Genomic DNA, 19,017 nt, shown 5'->3' with positions numbered 1-19,017 from the left:
ATTGCTTAAATCTCAATTCTAAAAATAAAGAAATATATGCTTAAAAAATTCTTTACATATAAACTATCCTCATATAATCTTTTTTTGGGGGGGGGGTTACCTCTATCCCATTCATTTAAATAGAGAAAAGAAAACATTGCCTCAAGAATCTAGTTTGCTAAGACTCCAACCATCCATCCTAATCACTTTTGCAAGTCATTAATTGGGGCTTTAGGTTATTATGCTAGAAAATGGGCAGGTTCAAAGGGACAACCAGCAGAGGAGAGGAATGGGAAGAAGAGGTGGTTCTAAGAGCTAATCCTAAAAATGTCCGAGGTTTCTTGCAAAATGAATCCATTCATATATGCCACTCATTGCCAATATTTCATGTGGAAGTCCTTTTATTCTTTTCAGCATAGCACTCAATATTTACTTTAACCTGATTATTTGAGGGTACAAGTTTTGCTTGACTGTGCCCAAGGCCACACTATTAGTTTTGGTTGACTCATCACCACTCCATTCATTTAACATGTGGCAATGAACAGCATTATATATAAAATATAATAGGGATAATAAAGATCACAGTACCTTAACTTTAAAGTATCTTATTCTACTCTGGACCAGTAACATGGGGAAAGCTTTCTAAAGAAATGGATTTTAGCCAGTATTCAAAAAACAAACATGATCTGGACACATTAAGATCAGGAAAGGGCATCTAGGCAGACTATACATAAAGAAACTTCTAATAGTATGAATGCTAGAGCACAGAGCATGAAAAGAGGTGTAGTAACAGGTAATGCAAGAAAGGTAAGCTGAGGCAAGATTATTAAGGGTCTTAAAAATTACACTACAGAGTAGGAAATTTATTCTGTGAAAAGCTCCCAAGGTTTTGAGTATGGAAGAGATGATGACTGTACCTTGGAAAGATAATTTTGGAAGAGTATGAAGCCTGAATTAAAAAGAAATGAAAATAAATGAAAATATCTTATCAGAAGGCTACTGTAATTATCCAAGGAAGAAATAATGAAGGCCCAAGTTAAACTGAAAAGAATGGGTGGGATGGGTCATTGCTTGAACTTGGAGAGTAAGGAGAAGTGGAAAGATGACACTAAAGTTTTAAGTCGCTGTAATTGGGAAAATGGTAACGCTACTAATAAAAATTGATAACGAAAGAGCCGGTCTGGAAAGGAAGAAAAGTTTGGTTTAATGTGTTTATTCTATTTGACCTATCTAGTTTAGAGTTGGAAGTGTGAGTGTGAAGTAATTTTCTGAAGTAGAATTAACTGGTGATCAAAGACACAATTTTTATGATTCTGCTGTCCAAAAAGAAAAGCCACTAGCACTAAATGAACATATTCAGCAATCATTTGAAAATAATTAACAACAATTAAGTTACATCACCTTTAGAAAGAAAAGTATTTTTGTATTTGACTTTTTTACATAAAAAGTAAAATATATAAGCAAATATGAAAAAACTATGTTATTCTCTTTTGTAAAAACAATGGACAACTGATCGCTTCCACAAAGATTTATTTATACCCTTTAAAATCACTTCCTTTTTACCCTAACGGAAAATTTTAAAATGCAGCTGTAATAGGGTCTCTGAAAAAATGGACAAAGCAGTCACAGAAGTGCTGCTTGCTACTAAGTTAAAAAAAAAAAGAATGTAAATTGCTAACAAAGGATAGTGATAACAAAGAAGCTTCCCAGGTTCTATCATAAAGAAATTATATTTTTTTTTCCACAGTTTTACTCCATGATTACAACCTAAGTAGGCCTCTGGGAGCCATTTACTCATATGATTTCTCCACCCCATTTTAATAGTAAAATATCTTGTTAAAAACCATGTGAGTGTGTGTGTGTGTATGCATGTGTGTATCCCGGGGGTAGAGGTCAGCAAGGATTCCCTAGTTTTAACCTCTTGGGCAACAGCTTCCCTGCTTTGGATCTTTATACAAAGTCATAAACCAATACGTGAACCTATGTGTTCTCCTATTTGGCAAAATTATTTAAACAGCAACATATCAAAAGGAGGGTAAGAAGAAAAATCTCAAAACTGAGAAATCTCAGTTAATTTTTCTTTATTGGCATGGTTATGGGGGATTCTAATTTAGAGACACTCAATCTTAAAATTGAACTTGTGAAATTTACTAACCTTTTGTATGCTTATAATGTCTTGGGTGTTCCTTATTTTGTATTTTTAAAACACTAGGTGAAATGTCATGTGACCTATCATCTTCAAAATCACCACATCCAAAACCATAGTTCATACGTTGACCAATTATGCTTACATTGGATGTTGTAATCCCTATAAAATAAAATACATAAAAATGTTTATTTGAAAGATGTAGGTAATACCATAAGTAGGTATATATCTCCCCTCTAAATCTATCCTGGCTTCTAATCTTTTAAGAAGGTTTCAATAACAGAAGATTAGAAATTATAACATTACAGTAATTTTTTGAAGTTTTATTTTACTGAAAAAATTTTAATTCCTTTTTATTTACTAGTAGATAAGAACACTTACTTTAAGCTATGCTATAACATTTTATAAAACGGGCTTTAAAATTACAATGAAATACAAAATTCCATGTTTGAAAGAGGTAATCAAATGTATATATTTCTAAAAACTGACAAGCACTTAATGTTTAAATGATACTTAACACTTTACAGCAAAACAAAAATTTTTTTAAATCTAGAATTTTTAAACTATCCTGAGAGATGTCTATATTCTCCATTTCTCTCTTCTCTCACACTCTCATATAGTCTATACCGGTCTGGCTGGTAAGACCGGTAGTAAGCTACATAGTAAAGGAGCTCAGAATTTGGAATTATGCTTCCTGGCTTTAAATCATAGCACTGCCACTTAAACTGCTGACAGAAACTGGACAAGACACTTAACCTTACTTGTAAAATGGGGATAACAGTAGTACCTCTTCCAGAACCGCTGTGAGGATTAAATAAAGAAAATATAAAGGGCTTATAGCAGTGATTAGTGTATCATAAACACCTGAAAGTTATATTCCTAGTTAAACCTAAAATAAACCAAATCCTAATGCAGGCCTACTTTTAATAAATATCAAAAACTTTGTTCTACATTTGAATGTTTGAACTGAACACCCTATACAAATACTTTGCAGCTGTTAAAACCACAAAACTACTAAATGGAAAACCCTAGGCAATATGTATTTGAATCATCATTCACTTTTATGTATAGCTGCTATGTAAACCATTAAGTGATAACAAAATATGTTTTTATAATGTTTTTATTTGAGGATATTTTAACAAAAACAGACAATGAGGAGAGGAGGTGGCTGGTGACAGCTGGGCTAGAGAGTACTGCAGAGTAAAGGGCACTAAGAAAGATTTTTTAAAATTTGGTATTAGTAGTGACAGAGACCTTCTTGGAGTAACGTGGACATCTTTCTAAATTCTTCTTTGATACTAACCTAGAGCTATAGGAAAAAAGTTTACTATAAGATCATTCAGGGAATTTAGCACAATGTGCTAGAGTAGGTAGTGGTGGAATCTATGTGGAAATCTTTATTGGAAATGCTGTTGTAAAAACAGAGTTGATTTATTTTTTTACATAATTATTTTTGTTTTTATCTTCAGAGAGTTTTTATTCTAAACATTATCATTTTTTATGTTTTATTAATTAAACAATAAACTTGTAGAAGTCATCTGCTTACTGAAAGCAGAACAAACCTTATCCCACACAAACAAAAAATGTAAAATCAAATTTATAGAATCCTAACTCATTAGCAACTTAACATTTTGGGAGCATATGAAATTTAAACAAAAATATCTTACAGCAAATTCAGTAGCAGTATTTCTAAAACTTGATCCTAGAAATACTTACGTTACTTGTTAAAAATATAACATTTCTAACCCTGAAGACTGATTTAGCAGGTATAAGGTGAGGCCCCAGAATCTCTATGCTATATTCACATCTATGATGACTCAAAATTAGGCAAGTCTGAGAAACAATGAATACTAGAGAAGTTTGGGAAACACTGAATATTGTATACTGAAGCATGTGTTATTTTAAGACCTATCACTCCACTAAAACTTAAATGGCTCACAAGGTCATACAACTAGGGTCAGAGGGAAACTCAAATCTCAATTTTCTAAATCTATTCTTTTCTAATTCCAAGGATATTCTTCCGAGGGAAGGTTCCATTTTTATAAACTAGATACAACCTAGCAATGACAAGTCTCTTCAAACTTACATAATTATTTATAAAGTAATAAATAATTTATTCTGATGATCAGCTTTAAAAAAGAAATAAAGAATAAGTCTATGTATCATTTCTTTGTGTCTTCCCCTTTCGGAGAACAAATAACTTACCAAGTGCCCACTATGTACTAGGTGCTTTACATGTTACATTCTTAGATCTTCACTTCCCTTCTCAAGGTTTACATTACCAGATGAGGGAACTGAGTTTCAAAGCAATTAAATAACAGAGCATGAATATGATTATTAAATATCAAACCGGGATTCCAGCTGGGATCTTTTAGACTTCAAAGCACATATACATACTCTTCCTGTGCCTAGTAAAATGACTATCTCTTAGTCAAACACGTAAGCTTTGTGGAAGCCAAAATAACAGGCACACATGGTTGCATTGGCATTTATAATTATGACAGGCACATGGCGGTAATCAGGGGTAAATAATCTCTGGGGCTCAAGATTCTGAGTGTCCAAAAAAGTAAAATAATTGCAATACTACTATAAAAATATCAGAGTAAAATGTAATGATATTACAAAAGAGGTAATCAATTTTATTTGTGAACTGGGAAGCCTTCCCAGAGAAAGCAACTGAGTTGTTTCCACAGCTGAATGGGATATGGTGTGGACTGCAGAGTTTAGCCAGAAGAAATAGTATGTCCAACTGCAAAGAGATAGGAACTGGTACTGAAGGTGGTCCGATTTAACTGGGTCAGAAGATACAAAGCAGGAAGTGAAAATGAGGCTGGAGAGATTGGCAGGGGCCAGACCATAGAAGAATGCCCTGAGTAAATTTAGGTGGGGCAATACAGTCAGATTTGTATTATGGGGAATGGACTGTAAGTGAGTAAGATTGAAGCCGGAGAGAAATGTTAGTTGGCTAGGTAAAAAGTGAGTACGAGTGATAGTGGGGATTAAAGAGAGGTGAAAACAAGACATATTTAGAGGGAGGAAATTTAAGGTAGTCTTAAGGTTTCAGGACTTTTACACTGAGATGATGTGAAAATAAATATCATATCCCGGTTTGTTATAATTAATTCATATTTCAATAGTTTTACTAATCATAAAGAACACACGTAGTTCACATCCTAAATTGATCAGAATCCAAATATTTTTCTAATTTATTTCTAATAACTAAATCTATTTTCTGAGAATTGATGTTATAAATTAGTGACTTCCAGGTTAGTCTGCAAAATTCTTAACATAAGATATACTAGTTAAATATTAATTTTTTTAAAAACTGTCTTTTGTGGTACCCAGTGGTTCCTAAATTATGCTGCACATTAGAATCACTAGAGAGTTTCCAAATGAAAATTCTGATGGCCAGGTTGCATTTAATATCAACTAAATCAAAATGTCTTGTTGTGGGAGCAAGGCATGGATAACCTATGGGCTTAAAGGGAGAATCAATTATTCAGGTAAGTACTTTTTCTTAAAACAATAATATATTTATTCTTGCCAAAATGGTCCTTTAAGGAGCTAAAAAGATAATTAGCCTTAATTGATAGCTACAAAAATTCTAACTCTGAAATGCATTTACCATTTTTAATATCATTTAAAAACCATCCTTCCTATAAGACATATTTATAAAACAGTCATAGAATACCTGCACTGGGGCTTTGTTCAGCTATCTGAGAGTTCTTATTCTTTGCAGAAGAAAGTCTTGTTGAGCAAGGTTTTGATCCAAATGTTGGAAATATGTCTGACCTACAAGGAAACAAAGTGATTTCAATAAATATTTAAGGTCTAGAGCTATTCAATATTCTTCTCAAGCATTCTCTATACTTTATTAGCTCACTAAACTTAGATAATAAGGCAGCAACAAGCATGAAAAACTATGCCTAAGAATATTTCTTATTGATACTCCTAATTCACCTTTTGAAGTTCCAACCTTTTCAACATATGGTCAAGTCTTAATTATTCATGAGAGGATCACCAAAGGAAATGAAGACACTCCGATTGTGCTGTATAATCTTTCTTTAGGTAGGGGAAAAAAACTGATACAAAGACAGTCCATTCCAAAACTAAGCCAAATGATTCTAATTATCTAGCATACAATCTACCTTCATATAGAATATAAAAATGGGACTTAACTGTATTATAAATAAGAGACCATCAACAAGTGAGTTTAGCAAATGCTGCTTTCTTCTTGGACTACTTTTTGGATTTTTTCCTGACTTTACACAGACCTACAGGACTTGTTTTACAAAGAAAGCAAGCTGAATAATATTAAGTCTGTATGTAAGGGAACTGTTTAAAATCAATAAATGCTAAAATGTCAATAAGTCAATGATGGATAGTATAAAGAAGAGATTTTACCAAGAAACACAATTCTTAGTAATTGGGTAAGCATATTTGTTAATTGGCTTAGTGAGAAATCAATATTAAATATTTTAAGAGTAATTTCTCTAGAAGAGATGACTATCAATTTATATTTATACTCAGTGTATTTGACTTGGATAAAAGAAAATACTTCAGTCTCTAGAAAAGTGGTTCTCAATAATAGTCCTCCACAACCCACATAAGAATGAACGCGCTGCAGGAAGCAGCAGTGACTTTCTTTGCTTGTGATTCTTAAGGCAGGACACAAGCTGGTTGAGAATAATTGCTCCTAAGTTAATAAAACTAAATATAGAAATACTAAATTCATTAAAGATAATTCAGTCCATTAATGAGGGTATACTGAACTCCCTTCTCACAGAGTTCAGTATCTGAAGAGTAACTCTGTGAGACAATTGCAGAAATAGTGAATTCTAAATATTGTAATATAAAATTAACTTTTCTTCCCAAATGTGTTCCAAATTACTTACAGAATCTTGAAACCACAGAAATGTGTAACATAAAATTTCACATTCATGGAAGATAAAGGAAGGTCTAAAGGATAAATAAATATTTTTTAAATGTCTGGTTACTTAATGTAAACATAACTACTTCACCAGTCCACATAGCTATTCTAAATTCATTTTGTAAATATACCACATTATTCTACTTAGGTAATTACAACAAAGGAATTTTCAGCAAGAAAACGTTTCCAACTGCAAAATAAGCTGCTATTTAAGTTAAAAAGGGGGAAGGAAATCATGAGATGAGATAAACCTTTCATAATGGGGCACAAAAATTAGGTTTAATTCTATGAACTGCTGAAATAAAAACATTCTTTTCTGTTAACGTTAATAGAATACTATCTCTCCTGGATTATGCAATTTCTACCTATATTCTAGTTCACTTAAGTGAAAATAATTTAAATTTAATTTTAAATATTTACTTCTAATAGCTATATATGAACATAGTATAGAATAAAATCAAAGGAAAATGAAATTAAAAAGACTGACAACAGTAAATGTTAATAAGGATGAGAAACAACTAGAACTCTCATACTTTGCTAGGGGGAGTGTAAAATTGCACAAGAATCTCAGAAAACTGTTCAGCAGTTATTTAAAAAGTTAAATGTCCATCTACCCATGACCTAGCCATTCTCTTCTTAGGTTTTTATCTAAAATAAAGAGGGAAAAGATTCCCCCAAATCCTAGAATAGGGTCACAGAGAGTTTCAGAAATCAAGGTAGGATCACTGTCTAGGACTTAGAGGTTATTGAGGGAATATGGAAAAGTTTGTCAAATTTCTATGCTGGAAAATAATTCTCTGTCAGTGTGGGGTAACCAGGACTCTAATTCTAGCACTAACTACTATGGGAGGGAAACTCCTGAGAGGACTGCAAAACCTATAGCATGGAATCTAAGCTCCCACAAGATAATGGAATAACAAAATATAAGAAATAATGGGATAATGACTGGATGAAGTTTACCCATAAATTAGAGGAAATTAGTGCTGAGTTTTCAATGAAAGTAGTACTATCAGCTACAAGTCAACTGCCAAAGAGTCAATAATCCAAAAAAGAGTTAAAGGACAAGGAATATTAAGATAAATCTTAGGTAGGCAGAACAAGTGGGACATTAGGACTAGGTTTTATTTTAATTCAGGGACTCCAGTTACAGCCAGGGTTGTGTTCTCTCTCTCCATCCCCACCCTAAACCAAAGCCAAGCAAGGTAATATCTGTAAACGTCTCTGTTGTCTTTTAAATGTACTTCAATGTTTTAAAAATTAGAAAATAAATGGTTTTAAAGATTTTTTAAAAATATGATATTAGAGCTTCAGACTACAAATTACAGATTAGCATTCATTTAACATGTCAAAAAATAAAATACATTATTCTCTTCCCCTGGGGAGTTGTCGACAGAGATGAAGTCAGCGATTCTTGGCTGTAAACTCCACTTTCACTGTAAGAGCTGATGTTTGGAGAGGAAGATCGAGATGGGGAGTCCACAGTCAAGTCAAGCTTAATTGCAGAATCAGGGCTTTCAAGATCAGAAGTACTGCCACTTAGTTTTGCTCTTTTCTTAGCAGCACTATTCCGAAGGGACCTAAGAGAGCTCTGCATCTAAAAAGAAAAAAAAAAAATAGAAGCAATTTACAAAATAATTTTACAAGTAAAAGTTATCTTTAGATTTTAAACTCCATTAAATATATATAGCTAGCCACTCTTCAATCCAATACTAACAAGATGGATGTTAACATATCTGTACACAGAGTATAAGGACAGATTTCATCACTCAGGTATTTATAAACAACCTCCTAGGTTATAAGCCCCTTAAGAGGAAGAATCAAGATATTATTCACCATGGTACTTCCAGCACTGGGCACAATGACTAATATATTGTAAAGATTCAATTAATAAATAAATCATTGAATCAGATGGTAGAGAGCAGAGTTGAAGTCACAGAGGTTCAGCTAACCTTAGGTCAATAGTGTGCTGAACTATATTCAATTTCTTGTAATAATATTTAATAGAAAAGATCTGAAAAGAAAAAATATATGTGTATGTATATGTATAACTGAATCACTTCGCTGTACACCTGAAACTAACATTGTAAATCAACTACACTTCAATAAAAAATTAAAAAAAAAAAGTTCTATGAGGTTAGCAAAAAGTCATCAGTTTTCTAAAATTTGAAGTTTACATCAAGCTTGTCAGTGTTAGAGTTCAGAGAATAACAGATCATAGTATGTAACTTCTAAAGACAAGTATCTCTAGAATCACAGATTAGAAATCATTATCACAAATATGTTAAGGTTGGGAATAGAACTGTGAACAAATTAAGGAAGTCAGAAACACATAAATTGTGTTTTGCTTACATTTCGATTATAACTATTATGGTTGATTCAATAGTATGGTCACTTTCCTAGTAAATCCTTGGAAGGTTGAATATCTAAAAACAGTAGTATCTCCTATCTTTACTAATAATTATATAAAAGAAATTACCATTTTAGTTAACCACTAAAAGAAAAAGGGCTATTTTTAAGTTTTCACAAAAAATAATACAAAAATATGTAGGACAGATGAAATTAATGAGTTATTTAGGAAAATGCCTCTTCTATAAGTTTCTTTCCTGTAGATAAATTTGCTTCTTAGTACCACTGGAATACAATTAGAAAAACAAAACCAGAAAACAAGGAAAGATTTTATAAGCAGTCAGAAGTTGGAATGAGTAATTAATTCATTAAGAACCAATTTGGGCATTTTCTAAGTTACTTTTACACATGCTTAACAGTTAAGAAATGTTTTTTAAATGAATATGCATTAATATTAACTTTCTTTTTTTGAGAAAACTATCAGTACATAATGGCTTACATCTTAAAAATAGGCTAAAATAAGACTAGAAAATATCGTCATCGAGTGTTTCAGTTTACATATTTAATGTGAAACCTGATTTCAGGCAAACTGAAATGATAAAAAGAAAGCATATGCGGAAAGAGTGCTTTGAATCCAAATATAAGAGCTGCATTCCTTCTCTTGCATAATTAATATGTAGAGTTATCACATAGACGATACATTTTTATAGTATAAATGGAATGATCTAGGATTCAAAGATGAATATACAAGATGATCTCAATTTTATAAAGATATATAAACATGCACATACGCACAAGGGTTATGCTCAAGAATCTTTACTGCAGCATTGTTGGAATAGCAAAAGACTAGAAATAAGCCAAAATCAATTATATGAATATATTATAAATAGTGAAATATTATTATATTAGTATAAAAACTAGAAAAATACATAAAACACAAATTAATGGTGATAGTGGTTGCCTCTGGTGAAGGAGATAGAGGAACTGGATTGGAGAGGGAACTATGTTATGTTTCATTTATTAAAAAAGTAGGAAACAAATATGACAGATTGTTCATTTGAGATGGGTACGTGCATGGGTATACTGCTATCTCTGTACTTTTAATTTAAAAAGGAATAATATATCTGCAGAAGAAATACTGGCAGAAAAGACATTAGAATGTTAATAATAAATTATTCTGGGTAGCGAGATTTAGTGTGATGAATTTTCTTCCTAATACTTCACTATAGTTTCCATGTTTTCTGTAATGAACATAAAATATTTTTATAAATAAGACAACATGTTATGGAACAAAAAGTTCTTGATTTTTCCTTAAATAACTTATAGACAACTACAAGCATTTAAAAATTATTGAAAATATTTGGTTCTAACCTCTTTTTGATCCAAATCTTTATCCCTGATATTTAATTCTGAAAGATCAATTTTAAGACTCTCTTTTTCACTCTTCCAAATATCATCAGGCTCTTTCTTTTTGGGTCCCACTGTGATTAGATCAGCTTTATCAGGCAAAAGGCTGATTGCTCGTGGTATGGGTGGGACGGGCTTGGTCCCATTTAAGCCTCGTCGAGAAGATGGCGATCTCACCAAGGCAGGTGTAAGTTGAACTGGAGAAGGTTTTTCTTGAGAATTTTCTCCTGCATGAAAAAGACATATTTTACTTTTTTTTCTTTTTTCAATTTCAGAGAAGTCATAGTTAAAGTCACAAGTGTTTGGAATTAGGTGTTTTTAAATTAAAATGCACATTATATTTTATCAGAAATAAAGATTACTACTTAAAATAAGATAAAAATATCAGTGTTCTCTAACAAATGTAACAAAAATGAACTACCCAAAATCCTTCCATAGTAAATAAAAATATAATATACCAAGTGAAATTTCTATCTTCGTACACATTATCATGACTACTGTTTATATAGTAATGCCCATAGTAAGCTAGAAGAGCTATTTTTCTGGCTTGATTTAATTACATAAGCAACATTTGAATGACTATTATGTGCAAAGCAGTAACCCTTGGCACTAACGAGAAAAAACTGAATTATGTCTCAGCTTTCAATACAGTATCTGATTTTGGAGGAAAGTCAATATAGAAATAAATTAATAGGAGGGAATGAAGTCTCAGTGCTAAGAGAAAGTGTTAAATTGACTGATTATGCAATGAATTGACCTTACATGGTTATAATTGGAACATGAGTATTGCAGGGTAGTTTAAAGGTAAAACAGCTGACCTCAAAGGCTGGGGACAGGAAAACATGTGGGATATGGGGCTTGCCTCTAATAGTCTTTTTATTTTGATACTGACTGTCTTGAATAAACTCACATGCTAATTTTATGATTTTGGAGTGGGCTATTGTTTAAAGAAGAACGTTTTAAGTTAATGATAGTAGAAAACCCATCAAAACAATTTTAACATACAGTAAACATTCAATAAATGTTGAATAAATACTAGACATTAATTATAGAAAATATACAAATGATATTTCGTATTTATAAAGCTAAAATCTGTTAGTAGGCTCTCGGGCTGTTCATGTTCATTATAAAGCACTATTATTTGTTTAGTTAGCAAAAAGGATTTTGAAATGGCAATATAAGATAAAAAATAAATGACAATTTCAATCGAATTTTATACTACACATTTGATCTGTTTAACATATGTTAAATATTTCCCTAAATATTTACTAATTCAGAGAAATAAAATGCAATTCACTAGCTTTTAAAGATCTAACAACCCTAACTTCAAAGCAATAATTCAAACACACAAATAAATTTGAACAAAGTATTAATTTTTACCATCACATATACCTGTAGGATCAGACGATTTCTGGTTGACAAGCTTTTTCTGTGGACTTGGCTTTGAAAGTCCATTAAAGCTTTTAAGAGGCCATGAATTTGAGAAATTAACAGAATTATCTTGAGACTTCTTTGGAGATACAGTGAGAGATGTGTGCTTTGGACTAGTTCGAGGTGATGAGAGAGGATAGGATGGAAGAATGAAGGCTCCTGTACTTGGATTTGAACCAGAGTATGATGAAGTACGTTCTGTTTGACTACCAAATGTTTGCTGTGTCTTACTGCCAAAATTTAGGCTACCATAAACTGTAATAAAACAAAAAGGAATATTATTTATTTATACATACCTTCTAAGAGTTTTAAGTTTTTTTGCTTTTCATATTTAGGTTTTTAATCCCATCTGGCATTTATCTTTTTGTACGACATGAGGTGAAGATCTATTTTAACTTTCTTCCATACAGATAGTCCAATTTCCCCAGTGCCACTTTTTGAACCATCCATTCTTTCCCTTTCATTTATAAATCTCCCATATGTATAGTTAGGTCTATTCTTAGTGCTTCTTATTGGTTCCATTAGTCTATTTGTTCATGCACTAGTAACACAATGTTTTATTTATCAACACACTGATGAGTCTCCTTCCATTTTTTTCCCCCAGTTTTACTGAGAAATAGTTTACATTACTGTGTAAGTTTAAGGCATATAGTATGATGGTTTGATTTATATATATATTGTGAAATGATTACCAAGATAGATTCAGCTAACATCTTCTCACATAGACACAACAAGAAAAGAAAAAAAATTTTTCTCCTGATGAGAACTCTTAATTTCCTATATGTCACACAGCAGTGTTAACTATAGTCATCATGTTATCTCCTTTGATTTTGATCTTTAGAATTATCTAGGCCATTCTTGGCACTCCATTCTTTCATATGAATTTCAGGATTAGCCTGTCAGTTTCCATAAAAGATCCTGTTGAGATTTTGATCAAAATGACATTGGATTTACAGATTAATCTAGAAATAACTGTCACTATCCTGACATTGAGTCTCCCTGTTTAAAAACGTAGGATCTCTTTTAATTTATTCAGCTCTTTTACATCTCTCAAAAAATTATTTTAGTTTTCATAATAAATGTATGCAAATCTTTTGTTAGGTCTCCAGATACTTATGAATTTTGTTGATACTATTTCTTCCTTAAAAACTACGTTATCTAAAAGTTGCTGGTGTCTAGGACCTTTATTGACCTTTCCATTCTGGTTTTATATCTGGCAATATTGCTAAATTATTTATTATTTTAATAGTTTTCTGTATATCCTTTTGGATTTTCTAGAGATAATTCAATAATGATAATAATGATAATGGTGAAGACTATGATGATGATAATGATGAGAGCTAATGTTTACTGAGCTCTTACTATATGCCAGGTAGTGTTCTAAGCACTTTATATATATTAATTAATTTAATCCTTAGAACAATCCTGTGGGGTAGGTACTATTCCTATTTAATAGATTAAATAAAAGATAGAGTAAAGTGCTAAAAATCACATACTAGGAATTTATAAAGCTGGGATATGAACCCAGGCACTCTGGCTCCCAAGCCTGTGCTCTCAATCACTACATTTTACCGTGTTTAATCTGGAAATAATGACAATTTTTGTTTCCTTTTCTTCAAATTTTATACTTTTAATCTTGACCAAGGAATTCCCTAGATAGGGAGTACAATGACTCCCAAATTTTTAGCACTGATTTTCCCTTAAACTCCAGATTCAACATAAAAATGCCACTCAGTATTTTCTCTAAAAAGACAGACCTCCCAGACATGTTCAAAACAAAACTCTTGATTCCCCAGTAAAATCTGCTCTTCTCCTAATCTTCCTCTTCTGAGTAAATGGCAGCTATCCTCTTCAAGTTGCACAAGCCAGTAGCACTGGACTCATCTTTGACTCCTCTCTTCTAACAAACTTCGTGTCTAATCCACTAGCAAATCTTGTTGGCTCTATATTAGCCATACAGAGTGATCATTATGGCTGAAAACTTAGGCGAATACAGAATAAATGACTTATTCATATTATATTAATAGACATGATAAAATTATCTATGTTTCTGATATACATTCTGCATATTAGACTCCAACCACTTTTGATCACTCTCATTGCTTCCTCTCTAATACAACCATATCCTCTCTCACCTTTACTACTGCTATACCCTTCTAACTGGTGAGCCTTGTACACTGCCCTCACTCCTGCCAAGCCTATTTCCTACAGAGCAGTGCTATTCCTTTGAAAGGCAGTCAGATTATGCCACTTCTTGTCTCAAAAACCTCCAGTGACTTCCCATCCCACTCAGAACAAAGTCTCAAATCTTTACTATGCTCTACAAGGCATGTGTTATCTACTGTAATCATTCTCCCCCTCACTCATTCCACTCAGTGAGGGGGAGAATTCATTCACTAGTCCTCCAAGAAGCATAATATGGTCCTACTTCAGAGGATTTGAACTTTGTTGTTCTTTCTTCCTAGGATGTTCTTTTTCCAGATATTCACATGACTCACTGCTTCACTTCCTTGAGGTTTCTGTTTAAATGTTATCACTTCGAAAGGCCTTCCCTGTCATATTCTACCCCCTTACCCTGCCGCCTTATGTTTCTTCAGTGCATTTATTTCCATTCTTATTGTTCATTTATTATTTATCTTCTCTTTCGCTAGATTTTGATCTTTAGATTCTAGAACAGTGCCTGGTTTTTAATAAATATGAGAGGAATTAGTATTTAAGTGCTCAATATGAGTGTTTAACAGTGACTTTAAATTCTAATATTTCACCACTAAATATATTTGCTATAGGTATTAACAGATATGACTAATCAGGTTAAGAAATACAATATCTTAGTTTGTTATGAGTTTTCATCATGTTGGAAGTTGAATTTTTACCCATTGCTTTTACTGAATCTATTGACACAATTATATGGTTTTCTTCCTCCTATCTGTGACAAGGTTAAAGTAATACGGTTTTTCTGGAAAATTCCTACTTAGACATAACATATAACATAAATTTTAAAAGCATATTGCTAGATTTGGTTTGCTAATACTTTAAAACTTTGACTTTCATAGAAGTGAGACAGGATCATCATTTATGTATTTTCCTTTATACACTGACCTGGTCATGGTATTGAAATTATACTCATTTTATAAAATGAGTTAGGGAGCCTTTTTCCTTTCTTAATTCTCTTAGTTTATATAAGATAGGATTTACCTCTTCCTTGAAGGTATGACAGAACATTAGGAAAACCAGCTGGGCGTAGGATTTTTTTATTTGTTTTTATGCGTAAAACATTTAAATCTAAAATTCTTTAATGATTATAAATCTATTCAGGTTTTCCATTTCTAATTGAAACAACTTTTACAAGCTTATTAATTGTGTTTTATCTTATTAATAGATTCTGATGCTTCCATGTCAGTGTTTCAATATATATTTTTTGTTAAGAGATTAAAAAATATTTCTTACAAAGTAATCGAACATCAGATCTTTATGCAAGTACACAGCACCAATGGATTGCAACAAAATATGCCAACATTTCCAACATTTGGTGTGGATCAGTGCAACATTTAAAACTGGGATGGGAACTTCTAGATGGTTTGGCATCTGGCATCCACACCCTAGGTCCTTTGGAAACCCCACAGAGAATGTTAGCTGAGATGGTGGTGGTCCTCTGAGAATTTTTAATGTACAACTTACTATTAATTTAAACCTTGACTTTAGAAAAACATGATATTCCTTTAATAGCTGCTCTAATAGGTATTCTGAGAGGTTACAAAAAACCAGGGCCACTATGAAGATTTAATTAAACACTGAGAATGGAGGTAGTCTTCAAAGGTAATGTAATCAATTCAGGGATATCCTAAATGGGAAGAGGCTAAGCAACACAGAGAATCCTCTCTGCTTCTACTCATTACCAGTTAGGAAAGGTATCTCAAGAAGATTTAGAAAATACTTACATCATTAAGAAAGATAAACTATTTTATTGGGAATAATACCACACAAAAAAATTTATGGAGTCATGTGGCCCTTTGGAGTGGGTGGAGAAAAGGGTAGCTAAAGTATAAGTGTTATACTAACTAAATCTTCTTTACTAATTTCAAATGAGCATTACTTTTTCATCAACAAATAAAGACAGAATTACATCCCTATCATTCAAAAAATTTCAGCAAAGGATATACAACAAAAATCAAAATATCTCTAGAAATAGTTAATAGACTCTAATAATAATTGATGAGGCTATTAAGTAGCATAGAAATTTAAGAAATGCTTTCCAATCCAAAATTAATATGACTGACAGCCAGTCTCAAACCCTTTTTTTCTGTATCTTATAAATGTATAAGATATCTGAAATGGTAGCTAGTCAAGAATTTATGTTTCCTAACAAGACATAATAAACTCTAAATAGCTTTAAAATTTAAAAATGTTATGGAAAATAACTGTCTTCTGCTAACACAGTACTCCTTAGTGAATAATTCTATTTTCAATTACTTGGTATTAAAATGCTCATCTCTACCAAGAGTATTTAAATTCTTTGATTCTAATCATATTTATATCAAGATTACTAAATCTAACATTTTAGGGTAACAGTTATATAAAATGTGATTTAAATTGTTATTAAAAATATAACAACATCCTTTTCTTTTTTATAATGAGTACAGTTTTACAAAATAACATATAGGATAGATTTGGAAACCCCCCATAATATTTACAAATTATATGTATCCAAATAAAGTTGGAATTTAAACCTTTATCTTGATGATTGTTAGCTGTCCCCAGGTACTGCAAGTCAGAATCCACACTGCCAGTTTTACCACATAGCTGTGAAAATCCAAGTTGTCCACATTTCCCAGAAAGGTTTGTCTGATGAGTCCCAGTAGTGCCTTTGGAAGGAAGGAGGAGAAAAACATAAAATTAAAAGTTAACTTTATTTCATGAATACATCTAATTTCACAAATGTTGGTGTCATTTGTGTGAGAATAAATATAGGAGTTACACTGTACAGTGAGTCAGGCAGGCCAAAAAGGGACAAAGCTTTTGATACTGGCAGATCTGAATAGTGACAAGTGTTAAAGGACAAAAGACAGATTGGTAAAGTGCAGAGAAAAGAAAAATATACTGAAAAACATATACAAAGGCAGTTTCTTCCTACATGCTCCCTCTCTCACTATGGAAGGTTCTTTCAGACTTGGCTTTCCTTCTTCCCAGTGTTTGTAGTACATACACACTATTCAAAACAGAAACAAAGTCCTGCAGTAGACATAACATGTAACACAGCATTCACATCCAAGCTTATCTAGGCATATTTTCCAGACCGCTTTCGCCCTCCTGTTGCTGGTTAAGGTTATTCCTGGGCAGGGGAATAAGTCTGAAGAAAAGAAGGTGAAAATGACCTCTCTGGCATTTAGTTTATTCATCTACAAAATCCCATGTACATGGTTCTAAAATTCTGATTTTTAAAATTCTCTCCCTGTGATTTCAAGTCCCTTTATCATTCACATACTGGACATATTCTAAGCTAATTCTTACCTCCATGCTTTGGTCACACTTTCTCCCTACATGTTGCCTTACTGCCAGTCACAAACCCTTCCCTTCTTCAAATTCCAGCAGCTCAAGTCCAACCTCTCCCTGGAGTTTTCCTAAACCACTTCAATACCTATGATCTTTTCCTTTCTTCAATCCCTATAGTACTTACAATTCATATCATCCAATCTAGCATTAAGTTATATGTTGTCTGATTCTCCAGTTATTTAAAATCTCTGCAATAAGGTAAGAGCTTCCAGACAGCACAGAAACCATGAGCCTTATAAAAATCCAAAGTAATGATAAAAGCATAACTGGATATATTCTTGTATTTCTTTTTCTCTATTAAATAAACATTAAACTACCCACTTACTGTAACACTTCATTTTTGTATGAAAATATTATGGAATTTTACTGCAGAAAGTTCTATAAATTCTCCTAGGGTAACAATGGTTTCTAAATATTATGTCTGAACTCACAGCCAAAAAATTTCAATAACTCGTATCATTTGGATCTTAAAAAAAAAAAGACACCCAATCTTTACATTTACTCCATTTTCCCTTCCTAACTACATCTGTTTTGCTAACACATTACCATTTTTCTAATACATGGGTGTTAAGTCTAGAAATCTTTCTCTACTCCCCTTATTTTTTATATCCAGTCATCATATGTTCCTGATTATTCCTTTCTATTCCATTTGTAAACAACCTTGTCACTCTAGCTTCTTTTTTTCCTTAACGGAAAAAATCTCCATTAATTCCCTATAGCTTACAAGTATGAGCTCAAATTTTTAAATCTAGCACACAAAGGTTCCCGATATCCCAATTTATCTTTGACTATCTAAAATGAATCTTGGCTTTACACAGCTCCCAGAACATCTCAAGCCCATTCCCAATGTAAGCTTTTGCTCTCCTCATACTTCCCTGTCTAACATTTTGAATCATATCTATTCCTAAAGGATGTAGTTCAAGTACTATCTCCTCTTTGATGACTTTTCTAACTGATATGGCCCATGACACTGTCCATGTCCTCTGAACTGCATAGTATTTTCTTTCTGTAATGCTTACTTAGGCAATTAAACATCTGTCCAGTTGCTCTGGCCAAAAAACCTTAGAGCACTCTTGACTTCTCTCTCTCACACACCCCTACACAACCCATCAGCAACTCATATCAGCTGTACCTCTGACATGTACTCAGAATCCAGTCACTTTTCACTTTTATATTCACTGCTGCTTGTCAAAGCCTCCTTCAACTCTAACCTGGATTACTACAACAG

At 32.4% G+C, this 19,017-nt stretch overlaps 1 protein-coding gene across 3 annotated transcripts in view; it reads right to left on the bottom strand.

Moving 5' to 3' along the window:
• TOGARAM1 (TOG array regulator of axonemal microtubules 1) overlaps positions 1-19,017 on the bottom strand; it is a 60,211-nt gene that overhangs the window by 26,920 nt on the left and 14,274 nt on the right. For 2 of the 3 annotated variants that reach the window (XM_064485922.1, XM_064485921.1), the window contains exons 3-8: positions 16,967-17,101; positions 12,189-12,494; positions 10,773-11,035; positions 8,417-8,649; positions 5,817-5,917; positions 2,135-2,287 (exon numbers count right to left, since the gene is read on the bottom strand). In XM_064485922.1, the coding sequence (XP_064341992.1) occupies positions 2,135-2,287; positions 5,817-5,917; positions 8,417-8,649; positions 10,773-11,035; positions 12,189-12,494; positions 16,967-17,101 (1,191 nt within the window). The remainder of the gene's footprint in view (positions 1-2,134; positions 2,288-5,816; positions 5,918-8,416; positions 8,650-10,772; positions 11,036-12,188; positions 12,495-16,966; positions 17,102-19,017) is intronic. The other variant, XM_010976956.3, reaches the window with a different exon arrangement.

This window comes from Camelus dromedarius, chromosome 5 (assembly GCF_036321535.1).
Source record: "Camelus dromedarius isolate mCamDro1 chromosome 5, mCamDro1.pat, whole genome shotgun sequence".
Classification (NCBI taxonomy): domain Eukaryota; kingdom Metazoa; phylum Chordata; class Mammalia; order Artiodactyla; family Camelidae; genus Camelus; species Camelus dromedarius.
The sequence above is the reverse complement of the archived record's forward strand: the minus strand, read 5'-3'. Positions and strand labels throughout refer to the sequence as shown.